This window comes from Sturnira hondurensis, unplaced genomic scaffold (genome assembly GCF_014824575.4).
Source record: "Sturnira hondurensis isolate 20B ecotype Veracruz unplaced genomic scaffold, ASM1482457v3 Scaffold0006437, whole genome shotgun sequence".
Classification (NCBI taxonomy): domain Eukaryota; kingdom Metazoa; phylum Chordata; class Mammalia; order Chiroptera; family Phyllostomidae; genus Sturnira; species Sturnira hondurensis.
Genome location: NW_028079068.1, coordinates 8,874,378 through 8,897,783, shown reverse-complemented (window position 1 = coordinate 8,897,783; position 23,406 = coordinate 8,874,378). Strand labels below are relative to the sequence as shown.

At 42.1% G+C, this 23,406-nt stretch overlaps 2 protein-coding genes across 2 annotated transcripts in view; both read right to left on the bottom strand.

Moving 5' to 3' along the window:
- Nucleotides 1-11,813, bottom strand: part of COPG2 (coat protein complex I subunit gamma 2) — a 136,679-nt gene extending 124,866 nt beyond the window's left edge. Inside the window, exons 1-4 of the mRNA XM_037049185.1 lie at nucleotides 11,698-11,813; nucleotides 10,515-10,567; nucleotides 9,876-9,956; nucleotides 7,089-7,160 (exon numbers count right to left, since the gene is read on the bottom strand). Of these exons, the coding sequence (XP_036905080.1) occupies nucleotides 7,089-7,160; nucleotides 9,876-9,956; nucleotides 10,515-10,567; nucleotides 11,698-11,734 (243 nt within the window). The 5' untranslated portion in view covers nucleotides 11,735-11,813. The remainder of the gene's footprint in view (nucleotides 1-7,088; nucleotides 7,161-9,875; nucleotides 9,957-10,514; nucleotides 10,568-11,697) is intronic.
- A 212-nt stretch (nucleotides 11,814-12,025) lies between these two features.
- On the bottom strand, nucleotides 12,026-22,685 carry TSGA13 (testis specific 13). The gene is made up of 6 exons (XM_037049294.1): nucleotides 22,560-22,685; nucleotides 20,610-20,681; nucleotides 19,496-19,702; nucleotides 16,049-16,191; nucleotides 15,031-15,158; nucleotides 12,026-12,332 (listed from the first exon to the last, which is right to left on the bottom strand). The coding sequence occupies exons 1-6, from the start codon at nucleotides 22,683-22,685 to the stop codon at nucleotides 12,172-12,174; spliced, it is 837 nt and encodes a 278-aa protein (XP_036905189.1). The 3' UTR covers nucleotides 12,026-12,171.
- Between the last annotated feature and the right edge of the window lie 721 nt (nucleotides 22,686-23,406).

The window sequence follows — 23,406 nt, the reverse complement described above, 5'->3', positions numbered from 1 at the left end:
GGAAACTGCATTTAATCTGCATATTGCTCTGGGTAATATGGGCACTTTAACTATGTTGATTCTTCCAATCCATGAACATGAAATATCGTCCCATTTCATTCTATCTTTTTCAATCTGTTCTAATAATGCTTTGTAGTTTTCAGTATATAGGTCCTTTGCATCCTTTTTAAAATTTTGTCCTAGGTATTTTATTCTTTTTGTTGTAATTGCAAAATAAAAAATTCTTTTTTACTCTTGTTTATTCTGTTACAGTGTCCTAATTTTTCTCCCTTTGCCCTCCCCCATCCCACCCCATCCCCTGCTCCCACAGTCCATCTCCATGAGTCATTCACACATGTTCTTTGACTAATCACTTCCCCTTCTTCCCACCATTTTCCCTCTCCTCTATTCCTTGTTTCCATGCGTCTGGTTCTGTTATGCTCATTAATTTATTCTGTTCATTAGATTTCTTTTATAAATGAGGTGATATGGTATTCTTTAAACAACTAGTTTATTTCACTTAGCATAATAGTCTCCAGTTCCAACCATGCTGTTGCAAAGGGTAAGAAATCCTTCTTCTTTCTTTCTGCTGCATAGTATTCCATTGTGTAAATGTAACAGTTTTTTATTCCACTCAACTACTGATGGGCAGTTAGGCTGTTTCCAACACTTGGCTATTGTAAATAGCACTGCTATGAACATTGGGGTGCACAAGTTCTTTTGAATTGGTGTTTCAGGGTTCTTAGGGTATAATCCCAGCAGTGGAACCATTGGGTCAAAAGGCAGTTCCATTTTTAAATTTTTGAGGAAATCCCATACTGTTTTCCATAGTGGCTGTACCAGTCTGCATTCTCACCAACAGTGCAGTAGGATTCCCTTTTCTCCACATCTTCATCATCACTTACTTGTTGATTTATTAATTATACCCATTCTGACAGGTGTGAGGTGATATCTCACTGTGGTTTTAATTTGCATCTCTCCGATGACTAGTGATGCTGAGCGTCTTTTCATATGTCTATGGGCATCTGCATGTCCTCCTTGGAGAAATGTCTGTTCAGGTCCTTTGCCCATTACTTTTTTCTTTTTATTGTTGTTCAGTTACAGTTGTCCCGCCTCTTCCCTGATTGCTCTCCCCTGCTCTGCCCCTCTGAGTCCCACAGTCAATAACCCCCACTGTCCATGCCCAATCGGATTGTTTGTCTCCCTGGCACTAAGTCGTGTGAGTTCTTCATATATGTTGGAGATCAAACCCCTGTCTGATATATCATTGGCAAATAGATTCTCCCATACAGTTTTCTTTTCATTTGATGGTTTCTTTAGCTGTGCAGAAGCTTTTAATTTGATGTAGTCCCATTTGTTTATTTTTTCCTTTATTTCCCTCACCCTAGGAGATACATCATCAAAAATATTAATATGTTTTCATGTGGGATATGTAAAATTTTACTGCCTATGTTTTCCCCTGGGACTTGAATGGTATCATGACATATTTAATTAAGTCTTTTACCCATTTTGAGTTTATTCTGGTGTGTGGTACAAGTTGGTCTAGTTTCATTTTTTTGCAGGTACCAGTCCAGTTTTCCCAACACCATTTATTAAAGAGACTATTTTTACTCCATTATATGCTCGTGTCCCCTGTGTCAAATATTAATTGACCATAGAGACATGGGTTTAGTTCTGGGCTCTCTATTCTGTTCCATTGATCTACGTGTCTGTTCTTATGCCAGTACCAGGCTGTTCTGATTACAGTGGCTTTGTAGTATAGTTTTATATCAAGTATTATGATCCTCCAACTTTAGTCTTCTTTCTCAAGATTGCTGAGGTTACCCAGGGTCTTTTTTTGGTTCTGTATAAATTTTTGGAGTATTTGTTCTAGATTAGTGAAATATGCCACCAGTATTTTAATAGGGAGTGTTTTGAATCTATAGATTGCTTTGGGTAGTATGGACATTCTAATGATGTTAATTCTTCCAATCCTTGAACAGGGTATATGCTTCCATCTATTTGTATCTTCCTCAATTCCTTTCTTCAGTGTCCTCTAGTTTTCTGAGTACAGGTCTTTTACCTCCTTGGTTAAATTTATTCCCAGGTACATTATTTTTTGTTGTTGTGGTTATAGTAAATGGGCTTTTTTTCTCAGTTTCTCTTTCTGATAGCTCATTGTTGGTATACAAATACCATTGATTTCTGAATATCGACTTTTTATCACATGATTTTGCTGAATTCACTTATTAGGTTAAGTAGTTTTTTGGTGGAGCCTATAGGGTTTTCTATGTACACTATCACGTCATCCGCAAATGTGTTTTACTTCCTCTTTTCCAATTTGGATGCTTTTTATTTCTTCTTGTCTGATCGCTGTGGCCAGGACCTCTAGTACTATGTTGACTAAGAGTGGTAAGAGTGGACACCTTGTCTTATTCCTGATCTTAGGGGGAACACTTCTAGTTTTTGCCTGTTGAGTGTGATGTTGGCAGTAGGTTTTTGTATATGGCCTTTAATATGTTGAGGTCCCTCTACTCCCACTTTGCTGAGTGTTTTTATCATAAATGGGTACTGGATTTTTATCAAATCATTTTTCTGCCATCTACTGATTTGATCATGTGACTTGTCTCATTTTGTTTATGCGATGTGTCACATTTATTGATTTGTGAATAGTATACCATCCTTGCATTTCTGGAATAAATACCACTCGGTATATAATCTTTTTAACTTTTTTAATGTACTGTTGGATCCAGTTTGCTAGTATTTTGTTGAAGATTTTCACGTCTATGTTCATCAGATATACTGGCCTGTAATTTTCTCTCTCTGTCGTATCTTTACTGGGTTTTGGTATTTTTTTCTCATTACCATTTGGTCCCTTTATACCCCCCTCTCCCAGCAATCACCCCACTGGTGTCCATGTCCATGAGTCCTTTTTCCTTTTTGCTTGATCCCTCCACTCTCTAACCTGAAATTTCATAGTTAGTGTATAGGAATGCAGTGGATTTCTATACACTGATTCTGTATCCTGCAACTTTACGGTATTTGTTTGTTTACTGCTTTTTCAATAATCACTTTTTATTGATGGGTTTTAGAGAAAAAAAGGAAGGGGGAGAAAGAGAGAGAAATATCACCCTGTTGCCCCACCCATTATGCACTCACTGGTATGTGCCCTGATGGGGATGAAACGTGCAGCCCTGGCGTGCCGTGTTGACAGTCCAACCAACTGAGCTACCCAGCCAAGGCTGTTCATTGTCTCTAATAGTTTTTTGGTGGAGCCTTGAGGGTTTTCTATATAAAGAATCATATCATCTTCAAAAAGTGACACTTTTATTTCTTTACTCTCAATTTAAATGCCTTTTATTTCTTTCTCTGGCCTGACTGCTCTGAATAGAACTTTCAATACCATGTTTAATAAGACTGGTGAGAGTGGATATTCTTATCTTGTGCCTGATCTTACAGGAAAGGCTTTCAGTTTCTGACCATCGATTATGATATTAGCTAATGGTCTGTCATGTATGATCTTCATTATGCTGAGGTGCTTTCCTTCTACACCCATTTTATTATGTGTTTTAATCATAAATGAATGTTGCATCCTATCAAATGCTTTTTAAATAGAAATGAGCAGGCTGATTCTAAGATTCACATGGAAACACAAAGAACCTAGAAGATCCGAAACAATTTTGAAAATAAAATAAAATAAAATGGGAAGACATACATTACCTGATTTAACACTTACTATAAAGCTACAGTAACCAAGATGGTGTGGTACTGGAATAAGAGCATATTTATATATATATATTTATATATATATATATATATATATATATATATATATATATATATATATATATATCAAAGAAACAAACAGAATGTCCCAATGTGCCCATATAACTCAAACACCATCCTTTCATCTTCTCCTCTTCCTTCCATACTGATGTGCAATTATTCCAGTACCATTTGCTCAGGAAAGGAGGAAAGGGAGGAGATGCTAGAGGGAGGAGAGAAAGGAAATGAAGAGAAATCCAACCCTTACTTTACATTCATATGTATATGATCATAAACAAAAACTAATTCAAAATGAATCATAAAGTGCCCTGGCCAGGTGGCTCAGTTGGTTGGAGCACTGTCCCATACACCAAAAGGTTGCAGGTTTGATCCACACCAGGGCACACACCTAGGTTGTGGGTTTGACTCCCAATCAGGGAGTAAATGGGACACAACAGATTGCTCTTTCTCTCCCATCAATGTTTCCCTCTCTCTCTCCTCACCCTCTCCTCTAAAAAAGAAATCAATAAACACACCTTTAGATGAGGACTTTTAAAAGACGAATCAAAGTAATTGTAAGAAATAAAAACTACGAAATGCCTGGAAAAAAACATTAAAAAACCCTTGTGACCTTGGATTAGGCAGATTTCTATTATACAATTCGTAAGAGAAAAAAATTAATAAACTGGACTTCATCAAAATTTAAAACTTCTGCTATCTGAAAGACTAAGAAAATGAAAAACAAGCCATGGACTAAGAGAAACTATTTAGGAAACATCTGATAAAGGATTTGTATCCAGAATGCATAAAGATCTCTCAAAACTCAATAATAAGACAATACACAACCAGACTTCTGATCAAGATGGTCGTGCAGATACACACAGCTCTCCTGCACACACAACCACATCAAAATTACAACTAAACTATAAAACAACCACCATTTCAAGCTGAATGGAAGTCCTACCTACAACTGCAGAATTCAAGAAGAAACCACATCGAGACTGGTAGGAGCCATACAGACACTGATCGGGCTGGTCCCACACCCATGTGTGGTGGATAAAAACTGGTGATTTTAAAACTTGTAAGACAATATTAAAACTCTGCCCACCCTGTGGAAGTGGCCTCTTCTTCTCCAACGAGCTTTCCTACTTCCTACTGCAACCACCCACTTTCACTGTCACGGCCTTTATCACTAACCGTATCCCTTTCTTAATTCCATTTCTAAGCATTTCACTCTCCTACCACCACTCCTGACTCCAAGAACTCTTTTCCCTCCACCATGACCTACATCTATTGATCCTATCAACTTTTTCTGTCTTGATCAGCCCCTGTTCTTATTTGCCTCCTAACCAAACACAGATTCCATAGTCAGTATCTCAGTTACTCAACTTCCTTGCTCCTCTCTCTGTTAACTAACTTGGCAAAATCCTAACCCTAACCATTCCAGGCCTTAACCTGAAGCCTGCAGCTGGAGAAAAACATTCGCCATGCTTCCTGGTAATACTTTACACTCATGCCCACCGACTTTAAGGGGCCATTTATCCTGTCCAATACAACTGCATTTCTGCAATTCATTTCTTAGAAAGCAATTTCATGCCTTTTTTTTTCAATATAGCCACTGCTAGAGGCTTCAAGTTTGTCCTGCTTTTTCCCTGCTCTGCACCTTCTTCCCTGCTCCATGTCCAGCTCCTTCTCCCAACCACCAGCTGTCCAAGCAAGAGCAAGCACAGGCCCAGCACCAGACACCTGCACTGCAAGCCCACCGAGCCGCAAAGAAGCAACAGCCCTCCCTAAGTTTTAAAAACAGGCCCTCCCCTTGGCCCCACTCCAGCAGCTTGAAATGCCTAGCACTCTAATCTAATTCCTCTACTTCTATAATAATCATAGTGATTCCGCTTCCCTGATTAAACCCTGAATTTTTGGTGCAGGGAGTGATTAAAGGGAAATAGGACCTTAGGGACAGGAATCTGAAATAGCTTCTCTGAGTTGATAAAATTACCCTGTTTCCAGTGGTAAAGCGGACAATACTAGTCCATGGTATGCAGTGGCAAAATACTTAAATTATCACCTGCAGACAAGTATGATCAAGAACCCATAGAAGACAAGGCTTCGGGTAACCCAGTAGTTGCTGTCATATAACATTTTTGTAAAAATGAGTTGTATAATAAGTTCATTGCTTCTAAGGACACTGGAGAACTTGATAAGGAAAACAATGAGCCTCAGAGTTTTAGTCACAGCTCAAGGTCTCGGCAAGTGACTAGAAATCTTTCACATTGCCTTAATAGGAAACCTATGTCATGTGGACACAGGGCTGAGATTGCTGAAAAGCATACCCTGCGGGCTGAATTACATGTAAATTCAGCTCACACCCTTATGGGGCATCTTAGGTTACAGTTAGGACCTTGATTGGGGAGGAGCTGAGGACCTGAAAATTGCAACGGGACACATGGGCAGATTCTGATGAAGCTGAGTCCCCTGAAGCCCTAAATTCCACCAAGGCCCCTTCGCAAGGAGAAGTAGTTCTTCACCCGCTGTCTGGGGCAAGTCGTCTCCCTTTGCCTGAAGAATGGGTAAGAGTCTCCCCGGGGACAGCTGCCCTACAAGGGACTGCTGATGCTCCCAAGGACCCACTCCCGCAACTTCTCGTTGTGCAGACGTATGAGCAGACTCAAATCCTGGAAGGACCTGCAGGTCAGGCAAAAACCGTGGCCTATGATGACAAGCAATAGGTACCAAATGGACTGCAAGACCTCAACAATTTATGTCAACAGAAAGGTGGAAAATACATATTCTGGAATCCCCTTCCCTGTACGGTTCTGAGCCAGACTGGCCTCAGTGGAAGAGAGGGGGAAAGCAGCAGCCACTGTTCTCTGAAAGTCGGGGTGGTCCAAGGTAATGAGAGACAGATGCAGAGGTCTGGCAGCTTGAGTTTGTCCTCACCCTTCTTTTCCCGCACTCCACATCCTCCTTCCCACTCTGCATCCAGCTCTCCTTCTCAACTGCCGGCCCTGCTAACCAACAGCAACCGCAGGCCCACCAGAACCTTGACTAAGAACCTGAAGGTGTGATAACTATGGCCACTGACTTCCACAGCAGTCCACTTCTGAAGCATCAGGCCAGGAGCTGTACAGTATTAACAGTTTTTATGAGTTTATAAAAGATCTGTCTATGAACAGCTTCATACTATATACTTTCCTTCTTTTATTTTCATATATCTTTTAATAAACATTTTATGAAAAGAAACAACTTTTAAGTAGTTTTAAACATTTCAAACAGCCTTCTCTAATTTGGAACACCCTCGGTTCCCCAAGGAAAACAAATAAAAGCAACTTTTTCAGCCTAAAATTTAAAAGAAAAAGACTTACATCATTAGATTGAAACAATCGAGTCATTGCAAAGAAGGCTTCTGTGGCTTCTGTAGTTCCGAAGTGTTCGCCCTAAGTATAATTTAAAACAATAATTAAGGATTTTCTGCAAAACTCTTTCAGAATGCAGGGGGGAAAAATCTATCTGTAAACATTCTGCCTTTTTGCTATTTTTCTGGCACAGCCATTTACCTGCTCCTTATTTAAAATAATTCAGTAGCACACACCTGCTATGAACGTTCTAGAATAGTGGTCTCTAACTTGACTGCAGGTACTATTTTAATTTTCCTGAAGAACTATGATTTACAAGGAGGTAGAAAATAATACCAAGTTGAGTTCCTAATCAGATTGCAATGGTATCATGACACTGCCTACAAGCACAGATCATACCGAATAGGAACATCATAAATATTAAACTGTAGAGAACTACTAGGAATCCAGAAAACATAACTTAAAGAGACCCATTAAAAGGGCAGAAACCAGATTATTTATAAAAAAGGCTTAAGGGGCTGCTAACAGATCTCAAAATACTGGCTCAAGCCCCTAAAAACATGCTCTGGATCAGAACTTCAGTGTGCTCAATAAATCAGCTGCGGATCTTGCCAAAACCCAGCTTCTGACTCAGTGGCTCCGAGGGGCTCCAGGTAATGAGAATGCTGCCGATCTGGGAGACACACTTTTTGTGGAACAAGATGTTATATAACCTATTTCACTTATAGTCCAGGCAATGCAGATCACAAGCCACCTGAAGCATTGCCATTTCAATATTCAGTCTCTTCATTCACTCCTATAAAACATGGCAAGCCCAGTCACTTCCAAAACTTCAGATTTTACACAGAATATCTACAGAGTCTTCACTCTGTCTGTAACGGGTCTAACAATAAGCCAATTTTGATGGAAAAACTTTGAAAGTTTAGGATGAAAGACAAAGTATAATAGTTTCCAATTGCTTCAATCAGAATACACAGATTGCTCACCAGCGGGAGATTTCCCTCCTTCTTTCAAAACTATTTCCTGAATACCTAGAAATCCATGTATGTTTCACTCATATTGATAAAATTTTAGTCCCTACTTGACTTAAAACTCAGAGAAAATATGGGTATGTCAACTCTGGTAGAAATTTAAAAGTATTTTTCCATAAAGCTCTCCCAGGATCTAGGCAAAAGAAAAAACACAGGTCCCCAAACCTGTTTATGCACCAGACTGTGCTTGGTAATTTCCTTATCAAGATAATTAAATGTTTCAACATGAGCTGCGTCCACCAAAGAGCTATTGGCCAATACAAAAGTATATGCTTCTCTAAACTAACGCCAACCACTCAAAACCCTGCTTATACGATGGGTTTAGCTAAGCTGGACAATCGCCTTAAATGTTTCCAATATGCTACCACAGAGGAATATGACTTTGTGAACTTTATTTAAAAGTATGTACTTGTTGCTCAATATGCATTTGCAAACTACAAAATTTTATTATGCCTCTGGATGAGGTCTTCAGTCATGAAACACAGTAAAGATAAAATATTCTCATGGAGTTCAAATTGGAAACCATAGTTTTCTTAGCACCACATGTAGATCATCTGAGGGTGTGTGTTGGGGGTGGGTGCGTGCACATGTATGTGTGCATTTTCAGAGGGCCTAAACATTTCATGAGATTTTAAGTCAAAAACAACAACAAAAAACAAAAATTACAAATTAAATTAATAATAACTCAAATAGAACCTATTTCATTTAGAGCAAAAATTTTTGTTGGTTTTTGTGTTATATTCCCAGTGTCTAAAACAGTGTGTAAGATATAGCAGACATGTAATAAATATTTGCTGAATCACTGAATGAAAACTATTCCTGAATGTTCTGTATGTATCCAGGACTACTTTCAATGCTTTACATTTATTATCTCATTTAATCACTACAACTTTATAAAACAAATATGATGACCATAATTCTCATTTATAGAAAAGAACATGAAGGCACTAAATGGTTAAGCCTAGAATCATATTGTTGTCAGGTGGAATAAGGATAATAAAATTAAAATCTGAATATTAAAAGCAAAGATTTAAAACATCACTATATACCTACCCACATTCCCAAAAGGGTGAAACATCTATTCAGAACATGTTTAAGGCTTTATACTACAGGTCTGGAGGAACAATGATTTCTGAACAATTCTAAACAACATGTTTTAACATTAACTAATACTTGTTAAGTTCAAATCAATAGTGAGACTCTATTATGTGCTTAACTGCTTTAGTACCTCATGAATAAAAAGAAATAAAATATTTTGCAGTGTATAATGCTCATTTTGCCCAAATTTTTAAGGAAAAATAAAGATGCGTATTATACACACATAGTACTATTTCTGAATTTGTACTTCTAATTCTTTTCAAAATTTCCTGTACCTTCTATCTGTTCTTGTGTTTTGTAATTATTTGTTATCTAAAATTTCTTGTACCATAATATGTTCAGATATAATGCTAAAATTCCTTTATAATACAAAAGGCGAGTATCTAAGAATAAATAAATATTTGAATTACAAATTAAAATGAAAGATTTTTTTCCTGAAAGTTTGGGCCAAAAACATGGGTGCACATTATACACAGCAAAATACGGTATATGTCACAGTCCTTGTCCTCAAGAAGTTTCACATATTATGTTAAGCAACACTATAGATTTTTTAAAATAAATGAATTTTTTAAAAAATGATTCTACTTTCCAGAAAGTACTTTTACTACATCTTATGTGTTTCTATTCCAGGACATAAAAAAATCTGAAGAAAATCCAAATCATTTACCTGGTTCAGTAAGTAGAGAATCTTTGTAAGAATATGCAGACATCTTCTTGGATTGATGGGCGTTTCATTGAACAGACGAGCCTGGAAACAAAAAAGTTACACGTAGTATATTTTCTACTTTTTCTTTCTCGGATTACAGAAAATCAACTTTAATAAAATAAAGACTATTGTGTATTTTAATTACAATATCCAAATAATGTTAGCTACCTATAGTTTTCAACTTAGTATATGGTATGTGACACATTATTAGATGTGGCCTTGATTCTCCATTCTATACTCTCTCTTTCCCTTAAGCCTAATGCTTTGCTTCAACTTTGTAGGCACTATGTTAAATAAGAATCATAGCATTTATCTACATCATTTGAATACAATGAGTTTAGTAGCTGTAACTTCCTGCAATAACCTTACACTAAACACCTCTTCTGGCATTTTATTTAAAATTCTCAACACGCGGCACAGCCTGCATGTTTTTGCATTTCTCTCTCCTTTGCCAAGCAACCCCTCATCCTTTTCCCACAAGTGTATGTTCTCTGAACTCAGTTATACACCACAATTCTTCTTTCGGATCTCAACATTCCAGGGGCTCTCTGCCCACCATTCTAACACGGAATGGAAACACAATGGACCTCCAAACCATACCTCCTGTAAGACCGCACTCTTCTCCAGATGCCGAAAAGGATTGGAGCCACTACCTACAGTATAAAACAAAACATATCTTTAACAGCTGTCCTACACAAACGTATTTTCTACAGAAGGGTACTGAATGCTTGGGATAGCTCACCTAAGAGAAGTGGCCACTTGGATATCTATGAAAAATAAATTAAATATAATCATTTTGATTCTGAAACTATTTATCATTGCTTCCCTGTAAGATTTTGTACTTTTGCAGGAACCTTGCCTGAAATGATTGTCTTCTTTCTCCTGTCCATTTTTACATGAATGCTACAAATACGTCATGTCCACACAACCAAGATTAGTAAGATTGTGGTGGGGCCCTTTAGGATTCCCTAAAGGCGAGAATGATTTTATGTGTTTTTAACACTATGAAGTGAAGAGTTTAGCAGATAATTATATAAACTTAAAGGTGGAAGGGACCATAGAGCTTTTACTAACCTAACCTTCTACCGCTCTTTATGAGAGCAGCTATCAAATGTTGAGGAGTTCTGTTTTGTTTGTAAGGTAGCTTGACATCTTCCCCTTGTGCTCTGGACCAAAGTATCAAGACGCCACTATGGGATTCATTGAATGACCTATGTACCATGAGAGAGTATTGCCCCGTGGGAAGCAAGTAGTGTAAAGGTCCCCGCAAAAACTGTAAGGTACAAGACACCTCAAAGTTCATATACACACACACAACACGGTCCCGTGGACTTGAGACCCACTCTGGGCCCCACACTACCAGCACCCCTCGCCTCTTACACGCGCACACCCATTCCCTCCGCCACCTGCCCAGCGCCCGCCGCCAACGCGAGCAGCCCACCCGGGGCGAGCGGGAAGGAGACGGCTAGGAAGAGAAGCGCCGGGAGAAGGGGGAGGCAGTGGGGAAGGAGAAAGGGGAGAGGGAAGGGGCGGGGACGCCAAGCACGCTGATGAGGCGCGTGGGGGGGGGGCGGAGGGAGGGGGCCTGGGCTGGAGCGCGCGACCGGGGTTGGGGGCGGGGGGAGCGCCGGGGGAGGGGCTAGGGGCAGGCCCCCTGCTGGAACCGGCCCCCTGACACACCGGCGCCCACGCCCCCCGGTTCGCATCCCCGAGAGCAGGTGGCGGCTGGAGGGGAAGGGACCCCCCCACGGCGGAGGGTGGGCGTCAGAAGCCCAGCGCGTACCAGACTCCTCGTCCTTCTTGTCGAATTTTTTAATCATCTTGGACCACTTCCCAGCGCCCAGACCCACTGCAACCTTCCCAGGCACCTCAGCCGGCGAGCGGAAGAGGCTGCAGGAAGGCCGGCCCCGGGCTCTGGCGCGGGTTGGGCCGCCCGCCCGTCACTCGGAGAGAAGGCCCGCCCTCCCCGGCAGTCGCGGCTGCTCCGGTCCCCTGGGGGCGCAGCCACGCCCTCTCGTGTACCCCTAGCTAGCCGAGGCGGGGTCAGGCGCTAGGTGCAGGGCTCGACTTCGGGGCTCCTGCGGCCACTGGTCCGTACCCGAGACTCGCCCCGGCCCGACCTGCGAGCGATTGGACAGCACGTGCCCGGAGCGGACAGAATGCAATTTTATTTGGTTGACACGCCCTGGATGGAGACTGGTGCTGGCCTCTCAGTCTTTGGAGACCTACGCTAGAGTCCTGAAGTGCTTGTTTTTACTTAATGACAAGGGGTGTTTTTAATGAGCCAATGCTGGGCCCTTCCAAAGCGGAAGTCTTTCTCCCCAGGCGCGATTCTGGTGGGCTTCTCCTCCAGAAGCGATGCAAGGGTTAGTGGTTCCAAATTCATCTTCGAAGTCGCCCCTTCTGACTTCTTGGAGACTGCAACAAAACAGTGCACCTTGGTGAATGCGGCTTACCAGAGGGGCTAGGACACAACGCGGGGCATGAAATTGACCTATTTGGAGGGACAGGAAAAGTGGTCTTTACTCTTAGCAAGGAGAAAGAGTTTGGACCACCGGACTACCATTCCCAGCATTCTTTATAGAAATTCTGGATTCCCTACCTTCTTCAAAACCCAGTTTAACACACTGCCAGTTTAGTCTTGCCTGTTTAATCTCACCCCTTTCAAATGATCCATCCAAAATCATATTGACACTCATGTAACTTACTAAGTTAAGGTGCATTCACTTGTACATTCTTATCCCTCAGGCTTTTCCTAAAGTGCACGTTGGATTTCAGTCTCCTGCCTGAGAACGTAACTAAGAAACTACATTTGGCTTTAGTGTCATCACTTGATCCAGATTCTCTTTCCTCTGTCTGTTCTTGGAAGCATCCCTCCCCACTCTTTTTGATGCATTATGCCTTGTAAATATCCATTGAGTATGTTTCCTTAGTCCTACTGACAACACCTTAATTTGTGCCCTATCATCCTCCTCTTGGACAGGCTCCTAGCCAGCCTTCATGGGCCCCATCCAAGCCATTTTTTTTATCTTTCTTCATTTGAATGCCTGGTAAATATGGGACATTATTGGCGGAAGGAAGTGGTTTCCAGCAATGGAGCTTTTACTTGAAGTGGAGATATTTTTTCAACTTCACAGTAGGTTGTCTTTGCTAAGGAAAAGCATCATAATGGGCCCTTTTAGATACATAAGTCAAGTCAGTACCACCCCCTTTTTTTAGGGAAACTGTAAAGTCACTGTAATTGTAATAAAATGCTGCAGACTGGGATACTAAGTGTTCTGGTTAGAAATGTAAATTGGGCATATCCTTGATAGAATCGTGCCCTTGAAAAATTAGAGAAATTCTCATCTAGATTAGATTCTAGATTAAACTGAACTGTGATATCCCACATACGGTATCATTTAAGATTTAACTCTGACTTTACTAAATGTACTATTTGCTAGTATGCTTGCCTTATCTGGCCTATAAAGCTCAAACTTTACTTTCCAGGTAGAGTTTTCCCTGAAGGAAATACAAATGGTCCTCAACTTACAATGGGGTTGTGCCCTGATTGCCCATTGTCAACTGAAAATATCTAAGTGGAAAATTCAACCTACTGATCATTATAGCTTAGCCTAGCCAGTTTTAACTAAATGCATATTGCTTTTTCACCACTGTAAAGTCAGAAAATCCTAGTTCAAACTGTCATCAAGTCAGGGACCATCTGTAAATGCTCCTACTTGCGTCTTCTTGGGCTGAAATTTAAATAGGTTCTGGGGAAGGAGTGATCCTCTTCCCTTTCCTCGGGCCAAGGTTATTGGAGCCCAGGCAGAAAGAGTAGAGATAAGCCAGGGGATTCCCGAGGCTGATTCATGTGCTAGGGACTGTGAAGGAACTGAGCATATTTTAAAGCAAGTAGCCTTTTTCAAAGCAAGAAAAATCATTCTCTGTTGTTCTTTAACTTCTCTCCCCATCTACAAAGTACTGTTAAATATCACAGCTTGGTTTCAGCTGAGTATGGAGAGTTAAGAGAGTACCTATGGGAAGTAGGTGGGCATGAGGAGGGGTGGCAAATGGGTACAGGAGGAGCAGAGAAGCCATTAAAGGGATGGTAAAATGTGACCACAGAGCTCTGGAAAGTGAATATTTAGATAGGACAACTGGCAAAGGGGTTAAGCCATCAATGGGATGGCCTTGTGGAACAGCTAAACATACTTCTGGGAGCTCCAGAAATTGCTTGAGGAAGCCCCACAGGAGAAAACCACCTTATCTTGAAGCCGTAGCTGGTGGAGTCTGGGGACCCATCAATTATGCTCCTAATACACAAATGTCCACTGGGGGCTCTGAAATTCTTCAGTGGATCCCGACTGCTTAGTGGAGAAAACTCAAGCCCTTAATCACACAACCCCAGCCCTTCACAGTCTGATCCATCTATCCATCTCATACATTGGACGTGTTCAATAAGTGTTCAGTACTTACTAGGCTCCCTATAAATGTTCTTAAATGTATGATCGTTTTTGTAAGGAGCATTTTCATTATACCTTCTTCCATTCCATACAAACTTATCCCAAACCCCTTCCAGCTCAGGTCCTGCCTCCTTCCCACAGAGACTTGTGTATCTCTGAGACACACGGATTTATCCTTGGGCCCTTCTAGGACGGTTGTCCTCAAGTGTGATGTGTATACCACTGCACAGTTTTAGGAGATCATTTTAAATTTTAGAAAATGTTTTAAATTTTAACTATTACAAATTTGATGAAATGTATGTCAGAAAAAACATGTAATCAGCATATCAAACCCATGTTAATGATATGGTGTTCATTAGGACAAGAACAAAAACAGTAAGAAAATAACAGGGCGAATAATGCACTGATATACCAAAGCTATTAGAGTGCTAGGTGATATAGTCTGGGAAGTACTACATGACGGCTTCTTGAAATTTGAGGATTTAAACAGAATCCAAAGCCTAGCCCCGCCTGAGCCTCTATCAGTTCTTAGCTTCTGTGCTACAAGGAAAAAGAGTCCCCAGAACCTTCACGAGAGACATCAATTTGCCCTTATCTCTTGTTCCCATAGGTTGTCCCTTCTGCCCACATCTCTGTCCTGTAAGCCATTGTTTTGCAAGAGAGGAGCTTACCATCTTTTATCATGTCTCTGTTACAGACTTGAGCAAAGGTGAGCTGCGGGTACATTTTTTTCTGTTTCCTCAAAGTGCAGAGCATCGAATATTTCCCTTCACTCTTGAAATCATTCTCAGTGGAAAACCTTAACAAAGAAAGCTCATTTAGTAAATCCTAGGGCTGGGGGCTAGCGGAACCAGTCACCACACTCTCAGATTCCAGGGGAGGAGCAAAGACAACGTTAGCAGGTGTTCCTTGGTACAGAGTGGGCATGCCGTTTGGTGAAAGGAATGTTTTTAGATCCCAGCCTTGCAAACCTGCGAAGGAAGTTCAGGGTCTGCTCTCTCCTCTCCACCCTAGATACAGGCTGCTCCTAGAACTACTTTCCAATGAAGTCTCATAGCACGTTGTTCCACGCTAGAACCCCTATCATGCCCGAAGGGGGAAAATGTTCCTGTTTCCCCAACTCATAGACTTTTGAATATTTCCCTTCACTCTTGAAAATGCTTCTCAGTGAAAAACCTTAGCTGTGCATTACTGTTTCTCTCTCATTAGAGTGTAGATGATGTTTACACATCAACATTATGTGTAATGGAATTATGTAGGGAATTATGTAGGGAAGCCATGTCTTATTTTTTTTTATCTTCACCCAAGGACATTTTCCCATTGCTTTTTAGAGAAAGAGGAAGGGGGAGAGGAGGGGGAGATAGAAAAGCATCCACGCGAGAGAGAAGCACTGACCAGTTGCTCCCATATGTGCCCAGACCGGGAACCACATGCGTCCAGATTGGGGATTGACCCCACAACCTGGGTATGTGCCCTAACCAGAAATCATGACCTTTCAGTCTACAGGAGGATGCTCCAACGAACTGAACCACATCAGCCTGAGCAGTAAGCTGTGTCTTTGTGTCTTATTAATATACATTCGTACCTATCCCCTACAGGCAAAAAAATATTCAATCATACTTAAAAGAAATCGTAGCACAAATAAGGCAATGATAGGAAAGAAAACGACAAGAGCAGCCAGGACTTCACCTAAACCATTGTTCTTGCTTGGATGTAGGACCCTTCAACAGTGTCACAGGGAAGACTGGTTTCAGCTCAGGTCTTAATGTTTTTCTCTGAGGCATTGAAAGGAGGCAGACGTTCTCAGCAGGTTTGTGCTGTTGGTACCGTTCCTGCAGCAGAGGGAAGGAAAGCGAGGGAGTCAAGCGCAGACGTTGGGACTTAGAGGCTGCACTAAGTTCTTGAACTAAGTTCCAATTTCCCAGATGATGCAACCACACCTACCAGAGAAGGAAGTGGGGACTCAGACTTTAAGAGGAGGAAGTGGTTCCGAGTGGCCTACTACATGTTTGTTTCCATGCCAGATGACTTGTCAATTTCCTATGTAATTGATTGACATGCCCGCTGGCCCCTTGGAGAGAGCCAGAGAAGAATTCACCCTGTTTTGAGGAGGATTCCATTACTGAATTGCTTAGTAAACCAAACAGTTGGTAATAAATGTTTGATCTCACAGCAGAAAAACAGGAATGGAAAAGTTATTTGGAATCCAAGACAGCACTAGCTAAAGACCACCACTGTATGAGTGTGCGTATCTTGATTCTCTATCATATCATTAGTGTTCCTCCTACTTTTTCCTACCTGTTTCCTCCTTTGTTCGCTGCTTACCTTACCCCGTTTACCTTTTTTTGTTATAGCTTCTGTTTATTCATTTCTATTTATTTCTCTGTAACTTCAACCTGCCCCTCTCCTGTTCTCATGGTCCCTACCCTACTTTCTTTTTGGCCTCTCTGTGTCCTTCCGGCGTTCATTCCCCCTGCCTCTTTATCTCCCTTTCCCAATTCAGATGCCTGGAAGCAAGAAATCGAGTTAGGTCAGGGATTGGGTTGTTGACAAAGTGGCTGGTTTCATTTCCGGTCAGTTTGGGTATGGGGGCAGCCACCACAGGTCACTAACCGACCTGTGGGTTTTCCTTCCCTGGGTCTGGTGCGCTTCTCTGGTCTCAGCTAGGCGTAGAGGATCGAGCCCAGCTCTACAAAATAGGACCTCATAGGGCACCCTTTCCTTCACAAACGGTGGCATGGTCCACTTCCCTTAGAAGGGGCTCTGAGGACAACCATCACCGTGGCCGTGTAACCATCTAGTCCATTCTCCAAGTTGCCAGCTGGAACCCACAATCATTTCATACACATGTCTGGGCAAAAGAATGCTTCTTTAGTGGAAGGTCTTAGGCTCTCAAAAGATGGTCACATGTTCTGGCAAGAGAAGGAAGGGAGGCAGCACAAACACGAAAGAAGCATTCTAGAAGCTGGGCATTTCCATCTTCTTGGACTGGGTCCAGATAGCCGCACAAAATTGCCATGGTGCCAGCCTTTGACAAGCAGATCCTTAGCTCTATTAATACAATCTGGCTGGTACCACGATTTGCTCGTAAGTATGTTCAGGTCCTGTGTGTGTTCTGGAAGACTCTCAAGTGCCAGCTGTTGGAAGAGAGCTCTTCTTGTGCCAAGGTTACAGGACAGTCCTGGATTTCCGTCTCTCCCTTGAGCAGCACAGTCCTGGCCTGGGATTTGTCCCTCTCTCAGTGTGTATTACCCTACCCTGGGAAACAACCACTGAGTGTACATTCAGAGGCACAAATTCTAGACCTATGAGACCACGGGCAAGAAATTCTTTATTAACTCCTTTGTCAGCATATACTTTTGGATACTGGCACCTTATCTTCCATTCGGAAAGGAATCTCTCACTGCTATTCATGTAGCAACAAAGGAAATACTAATTTCAAATTCACCACACTCTATTACAAAAATCTGTCTGGGGTAATTCCATTCCCAACTTCAAATTTCCTTTATAACTATATTCTTTCTTTGTACTTTTACTCATCTCATTTAATTTCTTCTTGCTATATTAGGTTCTTTCTCAAGACTATCAAAATCTTTTTTTAGTATCTTATTGATTGATTTGAGAGAGAGAGAAAGTGGAAGGGGGTGGAGAGAGAGAGAAAGAGAGAGAGATGGAGAGATGGAGAGATTGGTTGTTGCACTAACTGATGCATCTGTTGGTTGATTCTTTCATGTCCTCTCACCAGGGATCGAACTCCCAACCTTGGCATATCTGGATGAGGCTCTAACCAACTGAGCTGCCTAGACAGGGGTATCAAAATTGTTTTTAGATCCTGATTCCTAAATAGCTCTTTTTAAAAAATATTTTATTTATTTATTTTTAGAGAGAGGGGATGGGAAGGAGAAAGAGTGGGAGAGAAACATCAATGTGTGGTTGCCTGTCACATGTCCCCTACTGGGGACCTGGCCTGCAACCCAGGCATGTGCCCTGACTGGGAATCGAACCGGCAACCCTTTGCTTCACAGGCCCGTGCTCAACCCACTGAGCTACACCAGCCAAGTGATTCCTAAATATCTCTTAAATTGATTTTTTCACTTCCTATGCTGTCGCTTTAGTTCAGTTTCTCAGCATTGCTTACCTTGATGACTATAGTAATATCACAACTAATCTCTGATTTCTGTCTCTTTCACAAATAATGCATCCTTCTCCCATCCTCCAAGAACAGGTCTTTCTACATTAATGCAAATTTGATTATATCCTTTTATCTGCTGCCATTTACTTTCTCACAACTCCCTAAGTGTACCTCAGCTTCTCACGTCTTTGCGCTTCCCTCTGATTGGAATGCCCTCCTTTTCTCCTGTCAGGGGTCATCTCTTCTGTAAAGCCTCTCTGATCACTCCCTTTCTCCCAGAAGAAATACCGTTCTTCATTGTGTATTAGTTCTCTAGCTTGCATATTCTTTTATAATTCATATATCCTGCTGTATGATAATCACTTTTATAGATCTCATTTATTGATCTGTCTCTCCTGTTAGACCCCAAGTTCCTTCAAGGTAGAAACTGTCCTGTAATCATCTTTATATTTTAGTTCTTAAATTAGTGTACTTTCAGTGATTGGTTATCAAATTGACTTTGAACTTCTTTAGTAAATAACAGAGTCCCAAATGTCTGGATGCTGGGACAGTAAATTCCCTGTTCTGTTCCTGTCCCCTTAACACCCAAAAGCAACGGGTATAAAGTATAACCCTTTACTCCTTTCCCATTGAGGTATTCACTTCTGTTCCTTATTCTTTGTTTCTCAATTCATCCTTTACTACTTTATACTCAACTGGAAGGGCACTGAGCAGTTTATCCTTTGTTAAATACAAACTAAATATCTTTGTCCAGGGACAAACAATTTCAAGTGAAGACTCTGTTTTCTCTGTGCAATGAAGTTTCAGGACCCAAGCTCATCCAACTCTTTCTCTGAGTATTTCCCAGGCTCTACAGATTCTGTTTGGTGAAGCATATGGCAAAGAATTAGAGGAAAAAGTTGGCTCCTGAATACCATGTTAAGTTAGCTTCCTTCTTCAAGCTAACTCCAAATTCTTCAGGGTCCTTACTTAGGGTGCTGGGAGACTTCCCCAGGTGCCATTACCTTGAGCAGAAGATCCTTGGGAAAATATTTTGGCGGGAGGTCCTTTCCTTGCTGGCCCAGCGGGGAGGGAGGTGGGTTGTTGGTCAGTATCAGCAAGGTCTTATCCTTATCATACTCTGTAACTTTGAGCATGAAGCTTAAGACTTTCTTGTTCCGAGCCATGAGTTTCTGCAGTGCGGTGGGCTTCAACGGCTCATAGTACTGACCCTGAGCAGACAGACAGAAAGGAGACAAAGGGATGACGTCAAGAGAAGGTGAACAAATCAGTCTGCCTCTGTAGGGTAGGGACAGAGGACTGGACAGGGACTGGACAAATCTGCTCTGATGCGTGTTTATCAGGACAATGTCTGAAGCTCACTGGTCCTTTCTTCCCTCAGAGTATACCCCACAAGCAGACTGAGGAGCTGGGGAAATGACATGGAGAGATGTCTAAAATTAAAAGGAGAGAGATGACTTAATTCTCCTGAAAGAGTGTAACAGAATTTGTTCAGCCCAGTGAGGCAAACAGTGAGATTTCCATGCTAAACCTCACAGGCTTTCTCCACGACTCTCCAACGCAGAGGGTGGAAGGGCCAGCGCCTCCATCTCCTCACTCAGGGAATCTTCACAGTGGAGGTGACACCAGCGTTCCCACCCGCCAACATTTTCCCACAGGCATGACCACATTGCCACACATAATAAGCACAAGGTTAAAAAGGACAAGCAGTGACAAAAGACCGCATGTCACTTAAGATGTCGGTTGGGGGAAGGGGCAGTCCCACTAAATTTGTTTGTCTGTCAACAGAACGAAAGCAGAGACTTGGAGAGGGAGAAAGGGAGGAGGAGAGAATGAAATACCTTCTGATTATTAATATGTTTCCTCAACTTAAAAAGAATATTTCAGCCACGGGGACCACCTTCTTCCCAGCTCCTGCATGCTTGCTCACCGCCACCGTTCCCGCAGGGCCTCTGGCTCGGAGTCCCGGGGCAGCTCTGCACAGCCCCCTCCCCCACATCCTAGGAGCTCACGCAGTCACTGAAGTGGCAGTCGCTGGAGAGCACTCTGCATCGGGCCTCTGCCCCACCTCTGCAACTTGCTTTTAGGGCTCTTGGGGGAGATCCTTTAACCACCTACCAATTGGGGATGGACTGTGTAATGCTGAAGGTTCTTGAGAACGAATTTGGATTGCCCACCTGGATCAAAAATCTAGAGACAATAATAATCACAATTAGTGGTTTCGAGCTGCACCTATCCTAAACAGTACTCCATTCCTTCCTCTCACTAAAGTGTGGCCCTGCTTTACATGAAGGACAGGGAGCCGTGTGCTTCGTGGTTTGCAGCTGTTAGGAGGGGAAGTAGCCAAGGGCAGCGTCAAAGTTCAGACGGGGTCAAATCTCTCCAAGAGATCACACCTCCTTCTGCCTATTCAGTTCTGTAGGAGTGAAATCAGGTGAAAATCAACATGGAGGGCAACCTTGAAGGAGAAAAGCAAGTCACAAAAAAGGGCAATAACTTAAGGGTTGTGAGCGAAGAGAGCCCTGGGGATAACCGCCGACTGAGCTGGGAGAAGGCAGGCTCCCAGAGGAAGGGAGAAACAACATTTTGCACTTTGCCAAAATAATTGAATTTTGCTAACACTTCTGTCCACCATTTTGCATTTTTCTGCTGGTGGTAGTGTTGATGATTGATGGGTAGAGTGTCCTGTCTGGTGGGAGAGAGGCCGGGCCACCTGCCTCTCCCTCTGCTGACCTCAGCATGTTACCCAGCCTCAAGGTCAGCCCTAGGTTACCTGCGGATGAGTAAGTCACAGAGATGAGAACCAAAATCAAAAAAGCTGAGTTACCTCCTTCGGGCTTGGCAAAATCAGAAATCGGAAAAAGTGGAGGGGCACATAATCCTGCATTGGGATTTCTAGAGATTGTCATGTCCCCACCAAGGTGATATGTATAATAAGGTGGGGTACGGAAGAAAGGGGACATGCACTTGAAAGGGTGGATGAAGCCAGCAGGTGAGGAGGGGAAGTAGAAGGAAAGAGGCAGGACTGTGGGTGGGGGCAGGCCACGGTCCTGTCCCCAGGTCCAGCAAAGTCACTCCACACATTCCTTTGGGAGGGTGACATGAAACATGGGGCAAATCCAAAGATGCGATCATTTAGTTTTGATTACCTTTTAGAAAACTAAAGTCTCGCCCTGGCTGGTGTAGCTCAGTGGATTGAGCGCGGGCCTGCGAACCAAACAACTGCGGTTCGATTCCCAGTCAGGGCACATGCCTGGGTTGCAGGCCAGTTCCCAGCAGGGGACACACAAAAGGCAACCATACATTGATATTTCTCTCCCTCTCTCCTTCCCTTCCCCTCTAAAAGTAAATAAACAAAATCTTTAAAAAAGAAAAAGAAAAGAAAACTAAAATCTCTCTGTTCAAACCGAAAACATATTGTGAAAAATCTGCCTCACAGATTTGACCTATAAAATACACATTTAGAATCGTATGTATAGAAGTGTAAGGAAAATTTCTTGGGAGAAAAGGTGTAAAGATGACCGTAGTTTGGTTTGTTTTTAATGAATTATAGTGGGGAAGTTCTCTGGGCAAAACGTTTTTACTCCTGGATGTTTCTGAGTTAGTGCATCTCTGCTCCAAATCTGTCTCCAGCAGATGACGAAACCCATGAGAGTGTCCAAATTGGAGTGTGTTTTAGCTTTGTTATGTTGAATAGCAGTCCTTCTGGCTGATAAAATACAAGTTGGCCTGGAAAATTTGCTTAAAGTTAATAAACCTGGGGAAGTAACCAAGATTTTGCTGCTAGAGGTGGCCATGAGTTCTAGTAAGTCAGGGTTGAACGCTCACTCATGCCCTAAAACTCATACTGGGTTTTGTGCCCTGATTTATTTCTCTCCTGTTGATTCCCTGTCTCTCCTTTCTTCTGCGTCTGTTTCCCTCTCAAAAAATTAGATCAACTGACCTTGCTTTCTATATAAATCTTGACCCTTTCCTGCTTCTCAACAGAAAGTTTGGAAGACATGGCTTACAAAATAAGCAACTCCAAGGAAAGATTACAAATGAGCATTCGCTAATTCTCTTACTTACCTCATCACTGTCCGCAATTCCTCTCTCCAGTTTAAATGCATTGTTTATAGAATTCTTTGGTTTACCAAATGAGGACCTGAAAAAAAGGCCGAACATCCAGTTGCTCAGTGGCCTGTTCTTCTGCATGCTCTCAAACTCTTTCAATGAAGTTGGGGAGCCTGACTTAGAACTAGAAAAGCACAGTTTAGGCGGTCACTAAGTGAAACACGTACGGGTAGTAAAGAATACGATGCATTATTCAGCCTGTGTGTCCGGGGAAAACAAAACCTCAGATTGAAGAATTAAGCAAGTTGGACTTCTTAGAGACAGCTGATGAGTCAATTTTTTCTAAACTAGGGGTTTCAGACCACCAGAGAAAGTGCTCAAGTAGAATCCTTCAGGAACTTCTTTTAGACAGCTGGACCCTCATATTGCCCTTGAACATGGCCTATAGTTTTGAATGCCTGCCTCTCCAGGTGGAAATGGTTCTGTGCGCACCATGATTATCCAATGATTCCATAGAAGGAATATAGTCAGTGGAACTTCACAAGTAAATTTTCATTTTTTTTTAATGATCAACCTTGTACTACTGGCTCCCTGGTGCTCCTAACCACCTATAATTTTCTCTTCATAGAAGTGGGGTAGTACAAATAATACTCAATGGCAAATATTCCCATACTCTGCTCTCTCACTTTCCTTCCCACCCTCCACCAAGATACCAGCTCCCTTTGTGGGAAAGAGGACAAGGGGCAGAAGTCACAATCTTCAGTAACAAAGTGTTTTGGATTCCTCGACTGATTCTTACTAAACTCATTTACCTCCTGAACACAGTGAGGAGGCTCAGCAGTAAGATTGGGTTAATGACTAC